We start from the raw sequence: 27,750 nt of genomic DNA on the forward strand, positions 1-27,750 counted from the left end.
GCGAGTGTGTCAGTGCCCATTCTGTCAGCTTGACAAGGCAAGAAGTGGATTTTCTGAGTAGCAATTGAAGACTGTCACATGGCCACACATTTACAACTTATTTTTCATTCTATTGTTGTTTTATTCTGCCATATTTTTTCAAATAAATGCCCGTTGATAGTTAGTACTGCACCTGTTCAATCTTGTTCCTTTGTCTTCTACCTTGTTCACGTTCTGTCATCATGCTAGCACAAAAAAGATGCAACTGCACCAACCGGCAAAATTTCAACCATTGCTAGTACAGCCGAACCTCAATATAACGAAGTTGTACTTGCAGCGAAAATTTGAGGTTTTAAAGTTTCAGCATTAAAAAACATTTCACAAATTCTCAGAACATTCCGGGTAGATAATCTCATTAGTAAGCACTTGGAAAGAAATCGCAAGAAGGTTGGGCCATAATAGCGCCGTTACAAGCGCCAGCGCGTGCGGTGCAGATCACACTGAGATCAATGTATCGACATAACAAATGGCATCCGAGATTTGATATTTGTGGGTGTTGCGTCGCATGGCGCTGTAAATCTTGATGCCATAGCTGGCGGCGATTAGTGTTGGCAGCCGGTGCCCACAAATTAAAAGCAGAAGTGTAAAACGATACGGATATTGGTCCTGAGCCCCCCAAAGAAAGTTGGTTTTGCCAGATAGGTGGAGCATTGATGGGGATAGCAAAGAGACTACACGAAGTAAGGTTCATAGTTTTGTCGGCGTCACGTGCGCTCTGGCAAACATTAACTGATTTCTCTCGATGACCACAAACTTAGTCGTAACACGAGTGAGCACTTCTTACCGTTGCGCGGGAACAACAAAATGTGCATGAAGGCAGCATTCTTTTCGGCTTGTCACGGAGAGTTTACCTCAAAGATAGATACAGCATGTGGCCTGTGCACGGACGTCCCTGAGGAGGAGAAGGCAGAATAGCACAGGTTCCTGCCCTCCACCTCAGTACGTACTTAATCAGGTTGCCACATGTTCACTCCTTCTGTCTCCTTTGCACAAAAGGAATCGTCAGCTCTTATGTTTTCCGAGTTTACCAACGCGACAGATGGTGCAGCGGTGTTTCCTGCCTACTGCGTCCCTGCATGTGCGCTTAGACAACAGTTTTGCCACTTAAACTTTTCATGCAGAAGGATGCTTGAAATAGCGTTTGCCTCGGCCGACTTAGTCTTTTGCTAGATTCGCTAGCCATACAGGCTCCAGTACCTAACTGAAATGGCCGAAAACTGCATTAAATCGAAACTGTCACGAAGTGACTTCAAGTTGTGAAAAATACATGGCTTTCAATGTGACGAAGATTGCGAAATGAAAATGGTTTATTACATCAGATTTCATTATATGGAGGTTTTTGGCCTATCTATGGCATTTTATTTTTTAAATTCAATTAGCATTCCTTGCCTTCTTCAGGTACTTTGAGGTTATCTATCCATCTAGCTTCTTACGTCAACCCAGTGGCTAAAATTTCCTACTATCTTGGCCCAATAGGTATGTGCCCATGGTCTTCACGTTGTGGTCCTTGCATCTTGGTCATTCCATCTTTGCCATTCCATCTTGGCCATCCCAGCTTTGTTATCGGGCTCTAGTCATGCCATTGCTGTCATGCCTTTTATGTCTACACAGTGGCCCCGTTTTGTCTAATAGCACGAGCCGCTTGGTTTGTGCTCAAGGTCTTGCGTGTTGTCATCGTGGTCATTACAGCTTCGTCATTTGACCCTAATCATGCCGTCGTCCTCACGCTTTTTATGCCCACACAGTGGCCCCATCCTGTCTAATAGCTTGGACCACTAGGTTTGTGTTCATGGTCTTGTTGTCATTATGGTTGTTGCATTTAGCCCTTTCGGATTCGTCATCAGACCTTTGTCATGCTGTCGTCGTCACACCTCTTACACCCACACCACGGCCCCATCTTGTCTAATAGCTTGGGCCACTAGGTATGTTGCATTATTGTTGTCGGACAGTCATCGTCAGCCCTTTGTTGTCATACTATTGGTATGCTATTCATGTCATGTATTCATAACAATACTTTTCTCATGATTCTGTCGTAGTCATTCCATTTTCATCATTCCAAATTTGTCATAAGACTCCGATTGTGCCTTAGCCATCATACATGCGTCATCTCATCGTCTTCATGCAGTCATCGTCATGCTGGTGTCTTATCTTTTCAGGAAAGTCACCCCATTGTCCTCATACCATTGGCATGCCATTGTCATTGTGTTGTTGTCATTCATTCATTGTCATCTCATTGTCGTGATTCTGTCGTGGTCATTCCAAATTTATCAGGCCTCTGTTATACATTCGTCGTCATCTCATTGTCTTCATGCTGTCATGATCATGCTCACATCTTATAGTCACAATTTCAGGTAAGTCATCCCTGCGTCATCATGCCGTAGTCGTCATACCACTGTTGTTTCATCGACGCCATTCTGTCTTCATCGGTCTATCTTAATCATGCTGTTGTGATTCAATCATGATTATGCCAGCATTACATGCCATAGCTTGATTGCGTCATCGCCATGCATTCATTGTCATATAATCATGTCATCGTGGTCGCCCCATCATCATCACTTCATCTTCGTCATCCAAGTGTTGTCATACCATCATTCTCACGCGATAGTTGTGATCAGTTGTGAACACTCGTGGCCACACTTTCATTATACCATAGTCATCATTTGAGAGCAGTCCTTTGTCATCGCGCCCTCCTCATCGTAGGACCTTCGTCATTCCAACATTGTCACTGCGACATAGTTATGCTGTCATGATCGTGGCCAATCCTGGCAAGCGAGTGTCGTAGCAAAGAAGTCTGATAACAGAGACAGCGTATGTCACATGTAGCCGAAGCAATAGAAATGTTAGAATGACTAATACAAATTCCTAATAAAGGTATCTTCAGCAATACGGTGTGCTGCTACGTTTCTCAAATGCTAATCGGATTAACCCTTTCATGACGGCACATAGAAATACCCGGAAAAAAATTTTTTTTTGCTATCTAAATGTGTGAAACACATTGAGAATAAGCATAATCAATAAAAGGGAAAAAAATTTCCATTAATTTTTCAGCAATAGGAGGGAAACGCCAGCCAGAAAAGTGGAAGTGACCTGCACCCCAAGCCATCGACGGCTTCGTTTGCAATTTGTACGACAGGTCATGTCATTTGTGAAGCATAGATGTACATTTAATTTGCTTTACCTGTGTGTGATACCAGATCAGCCGGATATGTTGCATCAGTCTGCTTCCTCTGGCCATGCTTAACAAAACTTTTTTTAATTGAGGTGTGGGCCAAACTTCTTTTTCCTCATTCTTCGTTCCTGCTCTAAACCAACGAATGACGTTTGCTGCTTGCATTCAGTTTCGGTCAAAGACATTTAGCCAGAAACTTTGTGCTCAGTACCCAAGCTCTGCAAGAAAGTAAATTTTCTTCTGGTATGTTGCCTGCAAGCAACACTCAATAAAGACAACGCCGACAGTCAACGTGAGATAGGTTTTGCTGGAATTTTTCAGAAACCAATTTCTTTTTCTGCATCTCGCTAGTTATCTCTGTACATCTCTGTACGGCTTGTGCGGATCAGGGAATATGTCTATTGCAATGTATTGAATTCTTGTAATGATTTTTGCTGTTAGTTTTTGTTTTGTTCATCTGTATATCGCACTGTCCACTCCTGCCCAAGGCCTAAGACTAAGGCCGGCAGTATCCTGTAAATAAATAAATAATAGCACAGCACTATTTCCTGTGACATACTAAAGAATGCTGCACTATGTTATTAAGTATGCAGGCACTCTAGTGTTAAAACTAGTCATTGATCACTAATGTCATTCTTACTAAAACAGGGCCTTTGAAGTGCAAAAGTGTTTTTTAGAAAGGAGAGAAACAGCGGAAAGCTGCAAATTTCTCTGCCAGTGTTCCTCTGTCCTAAAAGTGCCAAGAATTGAGAATGGTATTTAAATGAGAGGCGATGGTAGGATGTTGGTTGTTGACCTTGAAACAAGCGAGTTGTAGTGCGGACAGGGAACAAGGCCACGAGAACATGCAAAACAATAAGTGCTACGTGTGTGTATTCTTTCATGCCTCCTCGTGGTCCTTGTTCTCTGTCCACACTACACCTCACTTGTTATTTAAAAACTATTATTGTAGAATGCCTAAGTGAGATGACACCATTAATTCATGTTGTGCATGGCGGTTGACAAGTGTTTGCGCCACTGCGTCGGGCATTCCAAGATCAGCAGAGGCTTTCCATGTGCAAATGGCTTCATAATCTGTTTCCTTCCAATGTTGTTCAGTTGAGAAAGGGCCATCAATCGCAACAGCAGCATACAGAATTGAATTGTTCTGTCTGCACTGGCCATATGACACACTCTCCTGTGAGCTTATTCTCTTAACCCACTGCTTCTTAGTTTTGGTTAAGGTGCACTTAGATTGTGTGGGAGCCTGTGGCATCAACAAATATATGTGGCTGGCTGCTCTGGCCAGCATTAACTGTGACTCGTCTGTGTTCCAGGCTGGGGAAAACCATCACTTTCATCCCACATGTGCTCGATGTTCGAAATGTGGAGACCCCTTTGGTGATGGCGAGGAAATGTACCTGCAAGGTTTGTCTGGTTCCTGCTTGTCTCTAGTGGCACAGCCTCTAGTATTAAAGATAGTTCAGATGGACGAGTGAAGCTGCATTTTCATAGCCTTGGCACCATCAGCGCATTTAACCCCTTCCATGCATTCAATGAACTGGGTTCGTCCATTTGTTTCTAATAAAATCAGCCATGGATGAGCTGGTTTCTCCCAGTGCTTTGTCATGCTTCTTGTAGATGGCAGTGCAAGTTTATTCTTGTGGAGGAAGTTGGCAGTGGCGGTCTTTAAAAATGGTGCAGCTGGCAGTTGGAGCTTTGTTAGTTTCTTTGCAAATAAGAGAAGCTCAGTTCAGTGATGAATTCACTGTTTCCCGAGGTAAAGTCTCTTCCAGTGAAAGACAGATTTTCTATGCACTCAGCAAATCTTCTCAGGGTAACGCTTTTGGTGACTGACATCACAAGGCAGTTGTGTGAACTCAACATAGAGCCCCTGCATTTCATGGCTTCCCATTTGTGCCATTTCTAGTTAAAATGTTTGATGTGGAGGGCACGGGTGACCCATTGGAGCATTCAGAGTGTATGCTGCAGGCAAACATGGTTTGGTATTCTTTTCATACTTATCGCCCAGTATGTGGTACAGTGCTGTTAAGGGGAGATGCTCCTCGAAACTTTTTTTTTATTTGTACTAAAGATTAGAAAATGCTGCCATTCATAGATTTTGTGTGGCTGCTATATATTTTTTAATTATCTCCTACACAATGGCAAATTATAGTGATCTTTGTGGACGCTTTCTTATGTACAAAGTTTTCACAAAAAACATCGTGCTGTAGCTTATTTAGTTCATTGTAAGCTGCAAAGTGCCAATATCCATCCGAAGAGCATGTACAATTACTAGAATTGTGCAAAAAAGACAATTTAAATAATTTTTTTAACAATCCCGATGTACACAAAAATGCTAGATAAAAAAACGTGTAGCATACCTGATTAAATAAAGCAGGCTAGGTGACTATTTTTCACCGCACCGTTTCAAAGGGGATGCCATGAAATAATCACCCTGAAAAAAAAAAAAGAGGAAGAAATCTGCTCTTTGCCATCACAGCATGCTCCGATCTGTCCCTGTTGCAATGCTGGGACAGGTGATCTGGTGTAGTTGAGGACAATGCCCCCTCACCCGGTCTTGTCAGGACGAGTTGTGCCTGGCACCATTGTTGTTTTGCTCCTGCGTGTGGTGGCCCTCTCTACACTGATACTTTCTCAACAATTGCTTGGTCGAACCTTTCTCGATGTAAAACGCTCAGTGCTACTGATGGTGACTATAAGCATGGTAGTGGTTCATCACTGTCGCTATTGACGTGGCTGTCATGTGAGTGCAGGCCTCTGCTTCGAAAACAGTCTTGGTAGATGGCCTGCTGACTGCAGTGCCACCTACCTCAGCAGAACACAACACTTGTAACAATAAAGACGGACTAAAACGGAAATGGACAGAACCTTGAGTGACGTTGATCGTCAACTAGTTTTCTTTATTTTCTTCCTAGCATTCTGCAAAGTATGGGCCCGCTAAAAGAAGGTTGTAGGCTTGAAATGGTAACTGTAGCTTTATGCATATAAACACACAGATAGAAAGGAAAGGAAATTGCTATTGACCACAGTAGCTGTCTATCGCAGTCTGCTAACACCTGAACAGCAGTCAGTAGTGGAGAAGGGGTGGCGATAAAAGAGAAGGCGTAAATTTAGTAGAGAGTATAGGGTAAATAAGAAATATTTACGACAGAGCGCCTAAATAAAAAGAAAAAAAGACAGTTCGTTTGTGGAGTGACTGCCTCGAGAAAGGTTGTCACCGGCATTCTTAGGTTGCGTACAACTGCGGGGTGGCGAGGCCTGACTGCTCGAAGAAGTAGCAGTGCTTTTGCAAGGTGCCCCGGACTTATATTTACAATTGCTAGTAGCTACAGCAGGGCGTGGCGCTTGCGGAGACACTGGATGTGCGTGCAAATGCGTGAGTAACGGCGAGTTCAAGAGAGGAAATGTGAGGACTTTTGCTCCTTGAATATATGACACTGCCTAGGCACTACGGAGGAGTTTCTTAGCGCGTGTTGTATGTATTTGTCGCTAGGCGTGTGGGCAGTAGCTGCGACGCGCGGTAGTGCTGAACTTAGCGTCACAAGTTGGCAGCTGGACGTAAATATATTTATTCAGTCAGGTTTTTTACTAATGAAACAGCGTGTCATTATTTCGTATTATTGGTGGTGCCTCCAGGACACCAGAGCAGCAACGGGGACAACAAAGCTTGAACCCAGACTGGTCCATGAGTTGGGCTCGCAGAGGCCTGCACGTGCCAGGGGTGTATAAGATCGGTTGTCCGCTATCACAGACAGCCAATTTTTTATGCGAACACCCCCTGGCATGCTTCGGCCTCCGCGGCCCCAACTTACAGCCCGCCCTGCTTCCAGCTTTGATTCCTCTGTGACCCCTTGCATGCCCTGGAGATTCTGTGCCACCTGCTTTATTATAACCTCAGGTGCTCTCCTGAAGCCTCGGTTTGCCGGTTACATGGGCCTTCCTGGAGCAGTGCTTGTAAAAAATGCAATCTATCGTCGCAACGAAAAAAGCGACCCATGACTTATACAACACCAGTCAGAACCTTGCCCCTCCAGACATAGCAATCACCAAATGGGACGTCTGTGCCCACTGCCTCACAGTGCGGGCAGCCAGCGGCGGAGTGTAAACAAACTCGATTGCACTAGGCAATGCCGGCATGTCTAGGGGACAAACGCATACAACACGCGCTAAGAAACCTCCTCCGTAGTGCCTAGGCAGAGCCACATATTCAAGGAGCAAAGGCCTCCAGATTTTGTCTCTCGCACCCACTCTTACTCGCACCTACGCAGAAACATCGAGCACCGCAAGAAATGCCACTGCCCGCTGTACCTACTAGCAATTGTAAAAATGCACTCGGACCACATGCACATATATAGAAATAAGAGTTGTGGGCACCGCTGACACCAGTTTTGTTTCGACTGCACGTGCCGCGTGACCTGATGCCTATTCCTCTACGTTCATAAGTCACCCAGCAAACTTGTTTGCATTACTTAGGTGCTAACAATACGCAGAGCCCCTGTTGCGCACCTTACAATGTGCCAAAAAGGGGTGCTTTTTATATACATGCACGATGAAAAGGCTTTGCGTGTAGCCAACTAAAGCACTATTTGAATTACGAAGGAACAGCGCCAACGAAGACGATCACAAGTGGGGAGAACGACACAGGACAAGCACTTACTATTAGCCTCATTCATCCTAAAACAGATCTTGTTTATGTTAGGGGCACCGCCTTTTTCTTTTTTCCTAGCACTGTTTGTAGACTGCATGAAAATGAATGGGGATTTGGGTGGCAAACAAATGTTCCTAGGCCATCGGCCATGTCCTGGTGCATGCGCGCCAGCTTCTGCAGTCGCCAAAGCTAAGCAGCATTGTCTGAGCTAGTACATGAGAGCTAGTATATAAGAAACTTGGCATAGGACAAACCAAAATGTATGCACTGAAAGATGAGCAGGGTAATATCATCAACAATCTCAAAGATATAGAAAAGCAGCGGAAGAATTTTATACTGACCTTTACAGTACCCAGTGGATTCAGGAGCACTCTATTCGAAACAATAATGAACAGTACACAGAAACTCCTCCTATAACTACCGATGAGGTCAGAAGGGCCCTGCAAAACATGAAACGAGGAAGAGCAGCAGCAGCAGGAGGATGGAATAAGTCAATGTAATCAAAGATGGAGGAAACATAATGCTTGGAAAACTGGCGGCTCTCTATACGAAGTGTCTATCGACTGCAAGGGTCCCAGAAAACCGGAAGAATGCAAACATTATACTAATCCACAAAAAGGGAGACGTTAAAAAGTTAGCTTGCTCCCAGTATTATATAAAATATTCACCTAGATAATCTCAAATAGAATAAGGGCAACACTGGACTTTAGTCAACCAAGGGAGCAGGCAGGTTTCGGGAAGGGATACTTGACAATGGATCATATCCATGTCATCAATCAGGTTATCGAGAAATCTGCAGGGTATAATAAGCCTCTCTCTATGGCTTTCATAGATTACGAAAAAGCATTTGATTCAGTAGAGATACCAGCAGTCATAGAGGCACTACGTGACCAAGGAGTACAGAACGCTTACGTAAATACCTTGGAAAATATCTGCAAAGGTTCCATAGCTACCTTAATTCTACACAAGAAAAGCAGAAAGATACCTATAAAAAAAGAGGTCAGACAGGGAGACACAATCTCTGCAATGCTATTTTCTGCGTGCTTGGAAGAAGTATTCAAGCTATTAAACTGGGGAGGCTTAGGAGTGAAGATCGACAGCGAATATCTCGGCGACCTTTGGTTTGCCGATGACAGGTTCTATTCAGCAACAGTTACAATACATGATTGAGGACCTTAAGAGAGAAAGTGTAAGAGTGAGGTTGAAGATTAATATGCAGAAGACAAAGATAATGATGAACAGCCGTGCAAAGGAACAAGAGTTCAGTATCGCCAGTCAGCCTCTGGAGTCTGTGAAGGAGTATGTTTAGCTAGGTCAATTAATCACTGGGAACCCTGATCATGAGAAGGAAATTCACAGAAAAATAAAAATGGGTTGGATCGCATATGGCAGACATTGCCAGCTTCTGACTGGAAGCTTACTTAAGCAGCTTACTTGTCAGATTCACGAAGAAATTCGACAAGCAAACACTTGAAAGAAGGAATGCAACCCAAAGAATACAGCTTGCATGTCACTGTATCCTCTGCAGCTAAAAAAAGGAGTAAAAGAAGTCATTATGATTGAACTGATAAGCGCCACTTAACGACATATGTATACGTGTGCACGCACGCACGCACGCGCGCACACACACACACACACACACACACACACACACACACACACACACACACAAAACACATTTTTCATTATATGGATTTGTTTCAACAGTTGCCATCTGTCAATTGCTGATGTCCACTTATTTGGTTGTTTACCCAAATATATTGCAGTCGTAGAACTCTATGATGGGACAGCAGCAATAAATTCGAATGTTCGAAGCAAATAAAGGGAAAGTGAAAGGTTGCAGGCGTACTGTGGAGATAAGTTTTCCGGAAATTAAATACTAGTAGGGGTGTGCAAAATCTGGATAGCGTACATAATAAAGGTCTATTTGATTTGGTGTCGAATCGAATAATAATGATTTAATTCAATTTCTCATTGGCAGTTTTCGTTTGGTGTCAAAAGTTTCGATTTGCGCACCCCTACAACATAGATAACATAGTACAGAAGGTTAGGCTGCTTTATTGGGATAGAAATCAAGCACACTTCTAGCGCATGTGCCATGCTGTCACAGGTGCAACCGTTAGAAAGCCCGCGCGCATGGTATTGGAGGTCGCGTCATTCGAGTTTGAGCCATGGTACTGTGAAATCGTGAAAAAAGCAGTAGCATGGAACGTTTGTTTTAGGAAATGTACACGTGTGCGTTCACCACTGCTAGCATTCATCGCACAAGCGTTATGATCGCAATGGCCATTGCAAGCACGCACGCATAGCCTTGCGCACAGGTGTCTGCGTAGGTGCGTAGATGCGTAGGTGTCTTCTCATGTGCACACCGCTAGCCATTTCATCGCATTTCTGAATTGCAGTGAGCCACTGCAACATACAATGTGAGAACTCGAGCCAACAAACATGGCAGAAATGCAACTTTAAATAAGCTGGTCTGTTTGCTTTCAAAACTTCATAATACACTGACGCTAGAAGCTATCTCTATTATAAAATTGTGGCATGAAAGAGTAATGCTCACATGCAACCATGTTCTCACATCATCAAAGCCATTTTTATAGCTTTATTCAGCTTCATTTTATGGCTTTCTTTCTCCATAGTGTTGAGATGCGATTGTTCAATTCCCAGTGAGCGGCATAGTGCCAGAAAGTAATGAACACAAGGGCCAGGTCAGTTCTGCGGAAGCCCTCAAGGTGAAGGAAGTGTTATGAAAGGGAAAAAATTGTAGTCCACCTGACTTTAGCCATGAAGTAACAAAGAAAATTTATATGCGTTTCTCAGACAGCAACCTTCAGTAAAGTAAAAATTCTTTTTGTTCTAGGGTTTGAACTTGAGTTTCTTTGTAGCTTCATGCCACAGTCAGGTAGTCAACAATTTTTTTCCTTTCAACATAAGGGCCGCTCAATTTAACATGCCAGACCTTCATCCAAAAGAAAAAATGCATTTAAAATAAATGTAATGTGATTGGCTTTCTTAACCCACTTCAAGCACTTTTGAGTGTATCTATCCATCTAGCTTTTTATGTCAACCCAATGGCCCTAGTTTCCTACTAGCTTGGGCCACTAGGTATGTGCTCAGGGTTTTGATTTCGTGGTTGTTGCATCTTCGGGATTCCAGCTTCGTCATCAGACACTCGTTGGGCTGTTGTCGTCATGGGATTGCCGTCGTGCATTAGTTGTGATACCATCTTTGTGATGCTGTCGCAGCCATTCTGTCACCATTGCTCCAGCTTCGCGATTCAATTCCCATTGTTCTGGCACCCAAGGGGCATCTAAGTTCAAGGAAGTAAATGCAGCACACTTGACCCGACTTGGTCAGTGCGAAACCTGCCGAACTGCTTGTGATTTTTTCAGTTCAATGGTCAGCATGACCGGAGACTGTGCAGTTATCACAAGTGGTGACAAGGAGGACTAACGAACCCAACTGGCAGAGCACATCAAATGCCAGCATGCCTGTCATCGGGAAGCTGGACACCTTCAACCCAAGTACATCGAATTAGGCAGAATATTGTGAGCGATTCGAGCTGTACTTCACCGCAAACAACATTCCAAGTGACGAGCAGACAGCTGTGTTTTTGACATGCTGCGGTCTACAGTCATATTTCTTGGTGTGGTACCTCCGAACACCAGCCAAGCGAAACTGACAGAGATCTTCATTGTACTAGGCAAGCACTACACCCCTTGTGTGTCAGAAGTGGTTGTGAATTTCCCATCTTTCTCGATGCATCAGAAAAAGGGGGAGACCGTAAGTCACTACATTGTGTTGCCGAGGTAATTGGCCAAAGACTGCAATTTTGCAACATTTCGAGAGTGCATGTTGCATGACCAGATTGCGAGTGGCATCAATGATGTGCCCATGTGAACTAGGCTGTTGGAGGGGATGGGCGTGTACTTCAATTCATCTAAAGACAGCGTTTTAGCCATTGAGCAGTCTGCAAGCTTAGGTGCTACCTGATGAAGCTCTAGAGCAAGTGGTAGTCAAAATGACAACTGCTGCTGTTTTCATTTCTGGAGAGGCCATCTGAAACGTCAGTGCAGGTATGGGAGTACCATTTGTCACAGCTGCGGCCAGAAAGGCCACCTGGCAAGAGTTTTGAAAGTTCATTCGGGAAGAAACGCTCGTAGTGGATCAAGTCATGTATACAGCATGGACAATCTGCTTGTGCCGCTTGAGGGGCACGAAGTTTTTTACCTTTGGATGGTTCAAAAGACAAGTTCAGACCCAATGTGCATGGAAGGAGTACTGCATGTTGCTTGATATGGAGTGAGATACGGGCAGAATTGTATCAGCTGTTAATGAGTGCAAGTTCACTAAGTTTATTCCATGAACATTTTTGGAATGATCGAGTATGTAGCTGAGAATTTTCTTCGGCGACATGAAATCTACCCTAGAAAAGCTGCATGCAGTTGTCAAACTTGGCAATAATGAGTGTCAGCTGCTGCTGTTTGGAAGGGGCCATGTCCTATGCTGTTTAGAAGCTGGATGAAGGGTTTTGACCAAGGTATTGTCAGAGGCAGTCAACATTGTGAAGTCTGCAGAAGATGTGTTGAGTCAATGTTGCGAAGTTTTCTCTGAGCATTTGGGTTCATTTCATGGCGTTGCTGCTTCATTATCCTTGCCAGAAGGAGGTGAAGCTGTTTTTTGAAGGCACAGTTTGTTTTGCACGATCAGTTCATGGAAGAACTGCATAGGATGAATGGAAAGGAGCTATTGAACCCATGAAGACGTCCCAGTAGGCTGCGCCCATCGTACTGTATTGGAGCGTGATGGTCGAGTTAGGGTGTGCAGCGACTTCAGGACTACCATAAACCCAGATCGATTTGTATCCCATTCCCAGGATTGAGGAACTTCTTGCAAGGCTGACTGGTTGCGAGAAGTTTGCAAAGCTCGATTTGCGAAACCGTCCCACTATGTGAAGAATGTCAAAAGCTAGTCGCTATCAACAATCTGAGAGGCTTGTACCAATACACAAGGCTGCCGTTCAGTGCTTTGCCAGCTCTAGTTCAGTGAGAGATAGAAAATCTTCTGCATGGCCTTGACTACATCAGTGTAATTTGGTGATGTTCAGACCAAATGAGCTAATGAAAGAGCATTGGGAAAATGTGTGCCAAATAGGTGTTGTACCGCCTGAAAATTGTGGGACTGCGACTGAAGTTATTCATGTGCGAATTCTCGAAACCATAACTTGGGCCATATCATTAGTGTGGCTGGTCCGTGTAAAAGCCCATCCAAAACAGAGGCTGGGCTGGAAGCCTCTGCATCCCGAGGGGTCAAGGAAAGTCTGAGTTAACCAAAGGTTGGTTACCTTTTAGAGAAAGTCTTTGCCAAAGCTATCTGCAGTGCTTTATGCTCCCAAAAGTGAGTTGGTGTCAGCCCTGGACAGCTGATAAAGACCTCACATTCCATAAAAGCATAGAGCTATTGGCCTCTGCTGCAGTACTGGTGCCCTTTGATACCAAATTGTCAACTGTGCTTATCACTGAGGCATCTCCCCTTGGCATTCGAGCAGTACTGACTCAATGGGAACCATCTGTAGAAGAGTGCCCCATTGCATTTGCTTGTCACAGCCTGGTTACCCCTGAGAAAAACTATAGCCACTTAGGTATTGGAGTCGCAAAGTTGAGGCAATACCTTGCGGGGCTGGCGTTTTGAGGCAATCCAGAATCTTGCTCTCCAAGGGTGATGAGGTAGACCCTGCTGTTGTCTGGGTACAGCTATATCCTGAGGTACAGTCCTGGTTCCCAAACTGCCCGTGCCGGTTAAGCCGGCTACCACTACCAATTGCCCATTTTCTTGTTGGCTGTCCCACGGGCGTTTTTAGACTTGAAGGAGTCTGGCCCAGGCTGTTGTCTCCAAATGCCATTCCTACAGCCACTGCCTGGGATCCAGTACTGTCCCAAGTAAGAGCAGCATTATGATCAGGTTGCCAGCCGAACCATGGGTCACATGGAAGAACATACGAAGCTGACTTCCATTCCTTAAGTGTCTGAGGGAACTGTGTTGTGGCACAACAGGGCCTTTGTGCCAACCTCCTTGCAAGGTGAAGTTCTCCATTTGCTGCATGAGTCACCCAGGAGTGGCCAAAATGAAGGCTGTTGTGTGTAGCCATGTTTGGTATCGTGCCTTGGATAATGACATAGTGGCAACCATTCTAATGTGCCCTATTACCAGGAATACAAGAGACTGTTCATGACACCTGGATTACATGACACTTGGATCACACCTGGCTGCCCCACCAAGACTACCATTCCAACAGTCTCGTAGCTTCGGAGTTAGCTCCAAGCCTCGGGACGACAGAGGCAGGCAACTCCAGACTGCCCTGACCATACCAATCCTAGGCAAGATTCTGGGGAAGGGTTGCCAAGGAAAACCACACAGCCTGCTATCATAGCTCCCAGCAATCCTGTTTTACTTCGAAGTACGGGGGTGCGAGGACCCGTCTTGCACTGCTCGCCTTAACAGCCTTAAACACGGTTTTGACCCTATCTAAATAAAGCAGGGAGGGATGTGACAAGATTAGTTGTTTTTCTGGTGGCGTCGCAGTTCAAGCGAATAAACACAGCACATGCGTCCCGGTTTTTTCAGTCTGAAATGCACCCAACTGCGTGCATTATCTTCAGTTTGTTGGCCGGCATGGCCCAGGACTGCGCAGTTATCACATAGTAATAGCCATTGCAATGCAGTTGCCACACTGTTGCTCTCATACTGTTGGCATGCCATCGTCATCATTGTGTGGTCACACAGTCTTTGTCATGCCTTCGTTGTCATAGTGTTGTTGTGATTCCATTGTGGTCATTAATTAGTCCCCATTGCAAATTTGCCATCAGACTCCTGTTATGCCTTCACTTTCGTTGTCATACAGTTATCCCATCATCATTATGCCATTGTCATACTGTCGTCTTATCACTTCAGAAACGTCATCCTGATGCTGTAGTACCATTTTTGTTTCATCGAATTCATTCTCTCGTATTCATACCATCATTCAGTTGTGATTATGCCACCATTGTCATTCTATCGTCCTCATTGTGTTGTTGTCATACACACTTTGTCATGCATTCATTGTCATACCGTCATCATTGTCATTGTGGTTGTTCCATCGTCATTTTATCTTCATCAAATTGTTCTCATACCGTCGTTGTTGCACCATGGTCATCTAGTAGTAATCTCATTGTCTTCATGCCTTCCTTGTCTTCTGTTGTTGTCACGCTATCGTTGTTCTACTATCGCCATCTTTTGAGAACAGTCACCCCTTTGTCATGTTTTTGTTATATCACCTGTATCGTTCCGTTGTTGTCACTGTATCTTTGTCATACAGTCGTCATGTTGTCATAGTCATGGCCGATCCTGACAGGTGAGTGCCATATGAAAATGGGCGAATACCGGAGACAGTGTATGTCTCATATAACCAAAGCAATGGGAATGTCAATGACCACTGCAAATTCTTAACCCTTACAGTGTCACTGACTACTGGTGCGTTTCCGCGTTTCTGTTCTGTCATGTTCTTTTGGCATTGCTTTTGTTAGATAGAAATGTAAGGACCACACCCTTTCACCAACTTTGAAAGATTCTGCAGCATCCGGGTAGGCTTAAATTTTTATCTAAAAATTGTGGAGTAGTTGGAATTCAATTGTGTTAAAATAATTTTAAGTCGTTGCATGTTACTCAATTTGCTTGAATGAAGAAAAAAGTGGAGACAAATAGCAAGTTGCACTGTTCCTTAAATTGTAACTGAATATTCTGGTATTTATTTGCTGTCATGGTAATGATCATTGGTATTTTAGAAAAGCATGTAAAATATAATTTTTTTTCTTGCTTTAAAGGGATCGCAGACAAGGCAGTGCAAGGCAGCACACATTCACTGCTGCTGAAAGTACATATTTTTGTGCAGAAACAAGATTGTTCAACAACTCGGCCTTAAGCACAACCTCCGCTTTTGAAAACAATGTAACCACCCGCCGTGGTTGCTCAGTGGCTATGGTGTTGGGCTGCTGAGCACGAGGTCGCGGGATCGAATCCCGGCCACGGCGGCCGCATTTCGATGGGGGCGAAATGCGAAAACACCCGTGTGCTTAGATTTAGGTGCACGTTAAAGAACCCCAGGTGGTCAAAATTTCCGGAGTCCTCCACTACGGCGTGCCTCATAATCAGAAAGTGGTTTTGGCATGTAAAACCCCAAATATTATTATTAAAACAATGTAACCAGTTTGACTGAAATTTTTTCACTGCTTGCACTTCTGATTGCTATGAAAAGATTACTTTTTGAAATTGAAGACAGTCTAGGGAACCTTTTGCCGAGTTTTCCACCATTCAAGCAGTTTTCCAATCTCTTCCACACCATCGCAATGCAGATATCTAACTCATCTCGACATTTTGTTCAGACTTTGAAGTCTTGCCTAGAGCACTGCACAGGCCTGATTTCTCAGCCCGGGCCCGCAACACCATGGTGGGGCCCAGGCGCTCATTACTAAGCTTAACCATGGCCCATGTGTGCGTGACCAGGCCCGGCCTGTAAGTAAAGAATTTTTTTTTTTTACTTACTTATTCTACCCTCAGCCTCACCTTCTTGGGGTCTAATCAGCTGCCACGTATAAGCAATAAAAGACTGCAATCTTTGTTTCTCCAATGAGAGAATCAGTGACCACTGCTTGTGCTGTTGTTTTTCCACTGGTGCACATGCATTTATCTTGGTCGTACGATTTGGTCCTGTGAGTTCATTTAGGATGGGAATCTGTAATTATACAAACAGGCGAAATGACGAGCATACATCATAAAATCAATGCGCAAGTAGAAATAGACACCCTTTGTTCTCGCACTAAAATGATATACTATACTGTAGTATCGAGGGTTGTAATAGTGCAGTCCCAAAAGCGGTAACATGGAAATGGTTTGAAGAACGGGTTTTCGATAATTTATATTCTCATATCTGGAAACAATTAGTTTTCGTGAAAAAGAAAAAAAAGTCGCAGTTTCACCTAAAACGCGAACATCAATTGCAATAGCAAATTAGTAGACAGCTATATGAAGTAAGAATAGTAGATTTATCAAATACATTTGCTTACTAGCTGAAACAACAAGCATGGTGTCAGCGCACATAAGCAAACATGAACACATCACACTCGATGAGAATGGACACGCTGTCAAACTGCTGCTGTGAGCAAATGCGGCAGCAGCAGCGAGCGAAGTGACCTTCGTGCCTTCAATCGCTTTATTGCAAGAGCGGCTAGAACACGGCTCGCACAAAGGTGTGGGCTGTTTTCAGGTCCCTTTAAAGATAAGGCGCATGCGACTGCACATGGCCGTGCAAAGTACGCACTTGTTGGCAGAGTCGAAGCGACCCACCATTGCTCCCACGCTACCTCCCCGCTTTCCTTCATAGATGGCACGCGAGGTTGAGCCGTGATCGTCAGTTTCCCTTGCGCCCAGTTGCTGCCTTCCCTAACATTGCGAAGGTGGACGACATTGGGACAGAGAAGGGCGCCACTGATGTATCTGAGGAGTGCACTGTTCTTGTCGTAGAAAGCAACAGGTGCCACTGACCCAACATTCTGTAAGGGTGGCAATTTTTATAGGTGACAGCTTTGCAAAGTTTCAGGTAGCACACCTGGGCCTGTTGGATGTCCAGCCTGCTTTTTTTCAACTCCCCGCTCTTCACAGATGACGGGAACTTTGCAACCAGACCTAGGCACTGCTATTTGATGCACTTTGAAGTCACCTTTGTGGTGGAGCCAAGTGGGGTTCTATTAGCCAATATGAGGTGGCTGGCTGTGTAAGCATGGCGTTGGTAATGCTCTGATGGTTGCTTTTTAATACCCACAATTTAAGTGACAGTTGGTGGGAAGATTGCATTATTTTTGTGTGGCTTGTGTGGTGTTTTCAGATTCCTGTCCTGGGTTAGTGTCGCATATTGTCACATTTGCATGGATGAGCACAAGATAGCTACATCCCACTACATGCGTATCCTCAAGAAGGCTTTTAGTAGAACATTCTGGCATCTGCTAACACAGTGCCTGCTGTAATTCCACCTGATAGACGGATATCAAAGCACTTAACGAAAACATTAGCATCATATTTCATTAATGTGTAACAGTATCAATACGTGACAACTTACTCCAAGGACAGCAGTACATCACCACTGTCTTTCTTGATGTGGAATGAGAATAAATGAAAGCTGATTACACCATTTATTTTTTTTTAATGCAATGAAGAACAAGTAACATGGTAAATTAAGATAGAAGCAAGTGCAATGTACACCACCATGTCTTAACCGCTAGCTACTCAAGCTACACAAATCTCAACTCCAGAAGATAGTGCATATGTACAAGTCTGCCATGTTATGCTGGTGCAAATGTTTAGGCACCAATGCTTATTTCATATGCAAGCATTTTACATCTGCTTTCTGTAATTTGTCATTTTAGTACTTGGATGGAACACTGAGAAAGCATAAGCCTCCTGGCAGAGCAATAAAACTTTAATTTCTCATTTGTGCTCGAAAAATTAGTGGGCTGGGTGCATTACATTTATGCTTCTACTGTTAATTTTTTTCATCTTTTTTTTTTCTCTCTGTATCAAAACACTCTTGGGGTGAAGTTTGTTCTTGTTACATTTTCCAAAGGGGACCGCAGAAGTGTGGCAGAAAAGAGACCAAAAGGAGGCCACACTTCCGTGCTCCCTTTGCAAGATATTGCTGCAGAGAGCTCTCCACATGCCAGTTACGAGCACTCTCTTGAGGCACCTTTCCAAGCGTCTCATCGCTAAAACCCATTACTCGTCGCATCGCCATTAGAAGAGCGCCAGCAACGCCTTACGCATGGCGATACAGCGCGCGTCTCCCGTGCACGCGCTCACGGCAGTGCCCGAGTCTGCCGTCCAACGAGAAGCCACGGCGTGGCTCTTGGCCTTCGGGGCACGTGAAAAGTGCGTTCGGCGAAGAGACGCGGTTGACTGTGGAATAAGCTCCTGTTAACTCTTTTAAAGTGTGTGAATGCTTAATATTGGGGGGGAGTTTCCGGGCACAAGTTCGCCCACAATAAACCAGTGTGTTTAGTGTGCTTCATTGAAGAGTGCTACAATATGTCAAACCAACTAGCCCAACAGCTTACTATTCTAAAGCTTATTGGTTCTTGTTAATCCTTAGGATACAGTGCCGCAAATCAGAGGACACCTTTTTCTTTGACTCTGGGCTCTAGTGAGGGAAAAACATCTTGTGTTGATGATGAGGAACCTTCGTGGATAGCTCCAATGTCCAACACCTTTTTTGATGTAAGCTTTCAATGTGTTGAATACATTGAAAAAGAACTGCCTAGCAAATGTGCAATATTTTGTGATTCGAGAGCAGCCCTCCAAAGCTTGCAAGGCTTACTACGTGGTAATTACGAACAGCTGGTGTCCCAAATCAATGAAATTGCCACTGCACTTCTGAATGAGGACATGACATAATCTTTCAGTGGCTGCTGGGACATTGTGGCATCGTTGGTAATTACCTCGCTGATGATGCTGCCCAACATGCCCATACTGGAGCACCGACACTCCTTATACCTTTATCGAGAGTAGACTCAGCAAGAGAGCTTCGCAGTCTTGCTCGTACCATCAAGTTCAGTTACTGGCATACACCACAGAACTCTGTTGTTTATACAGCCTCGACCCATCACTGAAACTGAAATTACCAGCAAACCTTGCACGAAGTGACGCAACACTGCTGTGTTGGCTGTGGGTAGGAGTAACATTCACTAGCTCCTACAGCTTCGTATTGGAATGACGGACTCACCGATGTGCACTAAGTGCAAGTGTGAAGAGACCATCAGTCATCTTCAGTACCACTGTTCTCGCTTTGATAACCAATGTCACTCTCCAATGTGCCTTGAATAGACTGGACGATAGGCCACTCACAGAAGCAAAGATCTTGGGAGCCTGGCCTCACAGTTCATTAGCCCAGAAAGCGATTCGGACGCTCCTTCTGAAGGCAACAGACTTGAGTGCCCAACTGTAGACATCCTGCACCTAACTTAGTGCATGTGAAAGTGTGATATATACTCATGTATTCCTCTCTTTCACTCCCCCTCTCCACGTGTAGGGTAGCAAACGGCACTGTCTGGTTAACCTCCCTGCCTTTCCTTCGTCCTCTCTCTCTCTCTCTCTCTCTCTCTCTCTCTCTCGATGTAGGCAATCTGTACTGTTAGCCTTCTGTGTGTGTTGTGTGAGGCTGGATGCATTCCCCCCCCCCCACCTTTATTTTTACTTTTTCCTACAACAAAATTTTTGCCTGTTGAAGGATATTGTCCTCTTATGACTTATAGTTCAATGAAAAACATGCTTGCATGCAATGAAACAGCACAAGTGGGAGGTAAAAGAGAACTTAACGTTTCTTCATGAGTTATCTAATCTCACCAGGAACACACATTCTTGCATCACAAGGTGTACGGAACAGTGGAAGGTGGTCACTCCGCGTGCCAATTATTCTACACAAAAGATATCATACACACTACCAACACTTTTAAATTTGTTTCTGAAATCAGGTCTTGATATCTATATAACTGGTGTACGAGCTTTACGTGAACATTTTGTCACTCAATCTTTCTTAAATAATTGAAGAACGTTTTTCAGATAAGTTGTGTTTTTTGCGTTTACTTTTTGTCCATATTTCACATATAGTCAATTGCTATGTATATATGTGTCTCCTGTTGAATCGCTGTTTGCCTTGTAAAGGAGGCTGCGGGCTCTAGTCAAGTCGCTTGCCTCTAAAGCGACTTTTACCCACAGTCTCCTCCATCACTGATGGAAATAAAGAAATTATTATTATTGATTGGCACTGCACTACTGTATAAACAGCAAAAGCATCCAGGATGTTCTACTAGATCCTCTTGGCTCGTGCTATGTTTGTTGCTGAATTGAGATGCTTGAACAAAGTGGGCACATGTGACATGGTATTGGAAAACTGAAGCAGTTGCCAGCAATGCTGATTTTATCAACATGCAGGAGGTGCCATCTGGCATCCGCGCTGTGGTCCAGGGCCTGATGGCAAAGTGGAGGATAGGAAACTGGATGACACATGCAAAGACACGGTTGCTGAGGAGCAGGTAGAGAGCATGTCCGCTTGTTGCATGCCACTGTCTTTATTGTGCTGTGTATTTTAAAATGAAGCCATATGCACTTGAAGCCATTATTTTATACCTCATTTTTGTTGGTATTCAGAGCAAATTGGGAACTAGCAGCTGAATGTATTATCTGTGTTTACTTTTATCAACACTTTGTGGTAGCCATGTAATACTAAAGGTATTTTTTAAGTCATTGGTGGGTCTGCTTAGTGTAGAACCCTGCATGCATGGAGCAGGAAAGCGAGGGGTGGCATTGATGTGTTGTGCTTTGTAACGTTAGACAATTTGCCCTTATTTCAATCCTCAGTTTTAATTTCAAATAGTGACCTTATGTTCTTAGGCGTTCTTTTAGTTTTTTACACTATCTCTCGTGTTATTATGTTCTTAAGTAATCCCTTTAATAGGGTTGATAGCTGGGCAAGGTAGTATGGATGCATAGGACAAAGGCGGAACAATAAGAGACACAAGGTAAGAGGCGAGTGCAGACTGAGTTTATAGAAAAAATTAAAAAAAAAACCTTATGGAATATTATGTCACCGTCACGGCTCCAAAGACACAAGCGTACATAAACAGCATGATTTACATTTTTGTGTTACAAGTGGAGCATAAATAAATGTATTCAGGGTGTCTACCAACCGGGAAAACCGGGAATTTTCAGGGATTTTGAGTAGTCTGGAAAAAGTCGGGGAAAACTCGGGGAATTTGGGCCAATATCAGGGAAAATTAGCGGCAATTTTATTGGAAGGGTCGAAAGTCGCGGTAATGCTGGCTCGAGCAACAGACAGGAATCGCAATGAATCGTCTTTGACGCCCTGTCGTTGGCTGGATGAGTTGCCAGTGTGCAGTCAACGACCGACTTTCCGGATTCCTGATAATTTGCATAGTTTCGCGGCACCGCCACGTACCCCATAGAGTCAACGTATCAGAACGTGTGAAATTCCGAACGCAAGAACCCTTCGCCGTCCGATTTTCCGGACGTTTTGCCGTGACCGCAGGTCTGAAACGGCAATAATCATAACTTCGCCACCTCGAACCAGCACTCTCGCATGCAGATCCGCTGGCAGCCGTTGCCACCACTGCGGTAACGCTAGGCCTAGCTGCTTCGACGTTCGCTATGAAGCTTCTTGCCGTTGGGTGCCGAGTTTTTTATTGAAAGAATTAGCTGCTCTCAGCAATGGCACGGGTTCCGCGTTTGTGGTCCTCGCGATTGTCTGAGAAACTTAGTTAGAAAAAACGGTGCGTTGCATAATGCCAGTTCCCCCGAAGGTCAGCTTCGCCTCTGTACAGAAATGTTACATGGTGAAGCATACGCAAAAGTATTGCAGTGAAGCATAACAAGCGTGGGAAGGGGCTATTGCCACGGAAAACAGTATGTATTCCTTAATTATACACACGTGCACCCGGTATTTCCTGTCACAGTACGAGCGCCGATATGCCTAATATGTGTACAGACAGTCCTTCAGAGCGTTTTCGAACGTGCCTGTGGCGGTTTGAGCCCGTAAGGGCAGTAAATGACACGCATTAATTTTTTTCCTACTGGCCGATTTTTCGAACGTTTTCGCGACCCCTAGGGCGTTCTAAAAATCGGCCGTGGACTGTGCAACTGACCAAGATGCTTCAAATGGTCATTGGGGCGAACGAGTGCCAGAAGGAGGACAAGAACAAAAATGATGTACGCATTGAGGAATAAACGGGAAAAGAACCTTGCTGCCGCCGCTTTGAAGGAGCTTGAGCTCAAAAAACAAAGTTTTGGCTGATGCCGAGATGCAGGTGTCCCGCATCCAAACCAAAATAAACTCTTTAAAGCAGTGAAACACAACACTCAGGCGTTGTGCGCTGGCTGAGAATATGTCAGGACAGTTGAGGTTGACTTACGAGCGGTTGAGAGAGAATCACAATTGTGACAGAGTTCGGGCCTACCACTGAGCTTGCTATCAGTTGATAGAAATAGCTCATATTCGGATATATTTGCTTCTATGTGCGTCTCCTTTTTATTTGTATTTGTGAATGTCCAACTTATTCGCAATTTCTTTCGAGGACACTTTATTTGCTGCGCATTTTACTAACCCCTGCCTTCTATTCTCTTTTTGAATAACATAAACACTACTCCTTAGTATTCAAATTGGATTAAGTCGCTTTTTAATTTTTTTCATGTGCTTACTCGAGAGTGACATCATCAAGCAATGTGGTTTCAGCCCGTCTTGACATAAAACATAGTTCTGCATCACTCAGGGAAATGGGCAAAGGCACTCAGGGAAAACCTGGAAAACTCAGGGAATTTGGAAATGTCAACTTGGTAGACACCGTGGTATTCCTTGTCTGAAAGATTAATTGAAGGGTGGCTAGCACACCCCTTGACCCGATATGGAATGTCTCAAATTTCATGTGCCTTATGGGTCTTCTCGACTGCTGCAGTCATGAAATCAACCGCACTCAGTCTCGGCAGTGCACAGTCCAAGTGTAATAACCAGGACGCCCCGGAAGAGATCGCTCATGCTCTCTTAATCCGAGTTTAATGCATCTCCCAATTTCCCATAACTGATGCACAACTCTCACTTTGCAAATGTGGGAAATGGCTCGATTCCGTTGCTTCTCCCTCCATAAGTCACGGCGATATACCCTTGCCTGATCCCCTCATCATCCTAGTAAGTGACAATGGTCAGCTTTTGGTGAGCCGAGTTCCAAATGGCACCGCCTGCGCCCAGAGAAGCCTCTATGGATACGACTGCAGGGGAGTGATCCACGTTTCCAAGGCAACAATGACAAGGGCACAACGTTCAGCACAGGTGCACATACTCTGAGCATTATAGTCACCCTTCTTCTTCATCTGTATATATTCATCATTATGGCCAGCATCATTCTTCTCGGCATGCAGCCCTGCTGAATAAAGTGCCAAGGTATAACAGCCACCTTGCAAGTGGTGGAGGTTTCTCTCGATCCCTTGGTCCTCTGCGACTTTGAGTTTCCCTGGAGCTTCGTTCAGGTCGCTGCTTGCTTCACTTTTCCGCTGCCATACCCGAAGAAGAGCCACTAGCAGCCTCCATCGTCACCATCTCTGCCCAACTGGTCACACCCGCATGGACTGTCAGCGTTAGGCAGTGCAATTCTATCATGTTTTCTGGCCTCCAGGGTGACTATGTTGAAGTCTGGCTGGACAATTACTGTATTTACTCGCATAATGATCATACTTTTTCGTCAAGAAAATTGATGCAAATTCAGGGGTGTTATCATTACGCGGGTCAAATGTCCCGCGAAAAGAAAAACTTTTTTTTTTCATCCCACGTTTGCTGCGGAATGACAACAGGTCAACAAATAGGCAGTTGCCACTGTATGTAGTGCAGGACACCAAAACAAAAATGGCAGCCAGTAGAGGAAGCCGAACGCAATTTTTCTTCTTCTCGTGAGTACAGTACGTACGTGTATCAGGCATGCTGCGGAAACTGTGGCATTTGTCTTCACTGCTATCCTAATACGTTAAGGGTGGGCGAATATCTTGGCTGCGTTACAAGCATCGGTGTATAAATAGGGTGCACTTCTAACGTATCAGTGTAAACATGGCCACTATCGTTGCCGCTCACGATTTGTTGCGTGGCCATGAGTGCAGACGAGAAGAATCGAAAGACTACTTTTTTGTTGTTGTTGTTGTTAACCACAACCATTACACATAAATGCAAGTTTGCCTGTAGCTTTTTTTTTTGTCATCGAAGTGCGGAAAGTGATGAAAGGAATGAAATGGGGATCTGCTTAAGAATGCTTGGTGCATGCAGATCGCTTGGTTTATCTTGAGAGTCATTCGCGTAGCATTCGAAAGATGGTAAGCGCAGTCATTATTAGCTAGACTTGGCACACGACATATCGCTGCAGCAAGTTCGGGGTGCGATCATTACACAGGAAATAAAAAAATTTGAATTTAGACGACAAAATTCAGGGGTGCAATGATTACGCGAGTGCGATCATTATGCAAGTAAATATGGTATTACCAAGTGATTGAATTTAACCGTTGGGATGATTTTCACAAGCTTCAAAACATTGCCTTCTACCTCACCGTTGCTAAGACTTGGTTTCTTAACATTGAGAGCACTTTGCCTGACTGGGTGGCGTTCAGACACCAGCTTCGGCAGATTTTCAGCACCTCAAACATCCGCTCTGAGGAGGTCGAGAAAAAGCTAGGTGGACACATGTAACATCCTGGCGGAACATACACTTCTTTTATCAAAGATGTTCTTACCCTTTGTTGCTGTGTTGACGCCACCATGAGAGAATCTGATTGTGTTTGCTATTCTAAAGGGCATTGGGCACATTACGTTCAGCACACTGGCGGTCAAGATTCCCACAACTGTTGACGATGTCATGCGACTTGCCGACACATGGACGCACTTGCAGGCCATCCTTTTACAGCCTGATGCCTTTGACACTTGTTGTCCTTTGTATACGGAACCGCCTATACTGATTCGGGCTCTAATACTTGAAGAGCTTCAAGAGCATAGCCTGCTCCATCCTCCTGTCACTCGGGTTTCAATCTTCGGTTGCTGGCCTCCGTGACATCGCCGAAGAGGAGCTGTCCTCCATGCCTTGCACTACGAGCTGTGCCCCTCCTACAGCGTCAAGCTCGAATGTCCAGGTTGCTGCTATGCAACCAGCCTTCATTCAGACAACTCCTCCTGCCCCTGCCCCTGCTTACAGCTATCTGGCATCTCTAGCATTCTGTTCACCTTCCCCTGCGTTTTACTTTACCTGACGTTCATGCCACACAATTTGTTATTATTGCGGTATTCGTGGGCATATATCGCAGTTTTATCAAAAACGCCAACAGGACGAACACCATGGCCACAATGTTCATGAAAGAGGTCCATCGCTTCCTGCGAGTCCATACGAGCACTGGCCTTTACCACACTTTTTTTCTTCGCCTTACAATCCCGAAGTGCCTTGCAATTACCGTCCAGGGTGCCACAGCTGCTCTCCCTCCCCTCTCCGAAACTCGATCGCCCCTGCAACTCGGAAAGATATACAGTCGAACCTCTATATATCGAACAGTGTGGCGATTACAAGATAGTTCGACATAGCCAGAATTCAATATATAAGATCACATAAAAAAATATGTTAAGAACTTGTACAAATCAATCAATGAACCAATCGTGGCGCAGTAAATACTCACTTGAAACTTTACACGAAGTGTTTATTTCTTTGGCTGAAAGTATTGCAGCAGTGTACCCTGCTTCTTATTGGCACCCGCGTGCTTAACCATGGCATCCTCAACATATTCTAAACGATCCACTAGCGATAGGCCGGCGCCTTCTATTGTGCCGAAGTAGCGGCAGAGGAGGGCCACAGCAGCTACAGCCTCAGTTGAAGTTGAGAGTGGGGCAAAATCAGCACTTGGTGGGGTAAACCTCGGCAGTGTCTTCGTTTTGCCGCTACTTCCATTGCGATCTCTACATCCCAAATGATGAGCCCCCTCTACACCACGTGACATCCTCGAACACCAAAGAGAGGAGTGCAGGCAATATGGATGCCTGCACCCAAATTTAAACAGTCAGCAGGCGAGGAGTTGGCACAGACTTCAAACACACACACTTACCCAAACTTACATACACTTAGCTGTATTTACCACACACGATACACTGACAAATGCCCGTAGTGTGGCGACCACCTAACGTTACTGCATATCACGTGGATGTGCCCAAACAGACCGAAGCATATAAATTCCACACAACTACAAAGACAAGATTTTAACAGACAGTGGGAGGTGCGGCATTGGGATAGCCAACTAGCATAACATCAGGATAGCCAACTGGCTCTCCTAGCTCAAGCCCAGCGAACCGCAGGCCAGTGCAGCCCTGGACTAGGGGCCCCAACCACGTGCCCTAATATTTTGTTTTATTCAATAAAGTTTCTTTCCTTCGCCACATCCATCAATCGAAGCATTTTGAAACACTCTGAATAACAAAGTAATAAGGGACGTCTGCCATGGAGTCTGAGTGAGCCCAGTGAACACACGCTGTCGCACGTCTTTGTGGAAGCAAACTGCCATTCCTCGCGAGGCGCACCAGGTGCAGAGCATGGCACCGAGAGTGCGGCAAATGCAATGCCTCGTTGAAAGCCACCACGTGCGTACACCGCTACGTTCAAATGGCGCCCCCGGCGCAATTGATGTGTTTGGCTATAGTGCTCAGCAATGGGGAACACCCATCACGCCACCGCTGTCTTCAAGGGTGTTGCGAGAAATCTCGCTACCTGTCAACAGTGCACACGCGGTCTGGGGTGGTGGAGTTCGATAATACCCATTTTACGCCCGAGCCCGTTCAAAATAAAACAATTTTAAATGCATTTGATTTTCCAGGTGAAATAGAAAGTGTTCGATATGCGCAACAGTTCGATATACAGTAAAACCTTGTTTTAATGAAGTTGGAGGGGTCGTAATTACTTCACTATAACCATTGGTTCGCTATAGCCACTATCCATTCGTATCCACAATTAGCAAGCAAAAGAGGATGTACTCACCACCAAATCTCACAGGAGCCCAACACGCAAAAAAGAAAACGGCCATCGCATGGAAGAAAACAAGTGAAAAAAAGAGGGCAAGGAATTGCTCCTTAATTCGTGCTAAATGGCTCGTCACTGATCAACAGCACACCAGCTGGCGGCTCACTTTGCAGAAAAAAGTCCTTGATAGATTTTTGCTGTTACTCCTTAAGCCAAATGATGGCTTTTTCAGCTGCAGCCGCTATTTCAAGTCCATCCTCGCCGTCATCGTGAGTGCC

The 27,750-nt window shown here is 44.7% G+C and overlaps 1 protein-coding gene across 6 annotated transcripts in view; it reads left to right on the forward strand.

Moving 5' to 3' along the window:
• Unc-115a (actin binding LIM protein Uncoordinated 115a) overlaps window positions 1-27,750 on the forward strand; it is a 593,933-nt gene that overhangs the window by 271,367 nt on the left and 294,816 nt on the right. For all 6 annotated transcript variants that reach the window (XM_075676601.1, XM_075676603.1, XM_075676600.1 and 3 more), the window contains 2 exons: window positions 4,525-4,615; window positions 20,871-20,971. In XM_075676601.1, the coding sequence (XP_075532716.1) occupies window positions 4,525-4,615; window positions 20,871-20,971 (192 nt within the window). The remainder of the gene's footprint in view (window positions 1-4,524; window positions 4,616-20,870; window positions 20,972-27,750) is intronic.

The sequence above is a fragment of the Dermacentor variabilis genome, unplaced genomic scaffold (assembly GCF_050947875.1).
Source record: "Dermacentor variabilis isolate Ectoservices unplaced genomic scaffold, ASM5094787v1 scaffold_12, whole genome shotgun sequence".
Lineage (NCBI taxonomy): Eukaryota > Metazoa > Arthropoda > Arachnida > Ixodida > Ixodidae > Dermacentor > Dermacentor variabilis.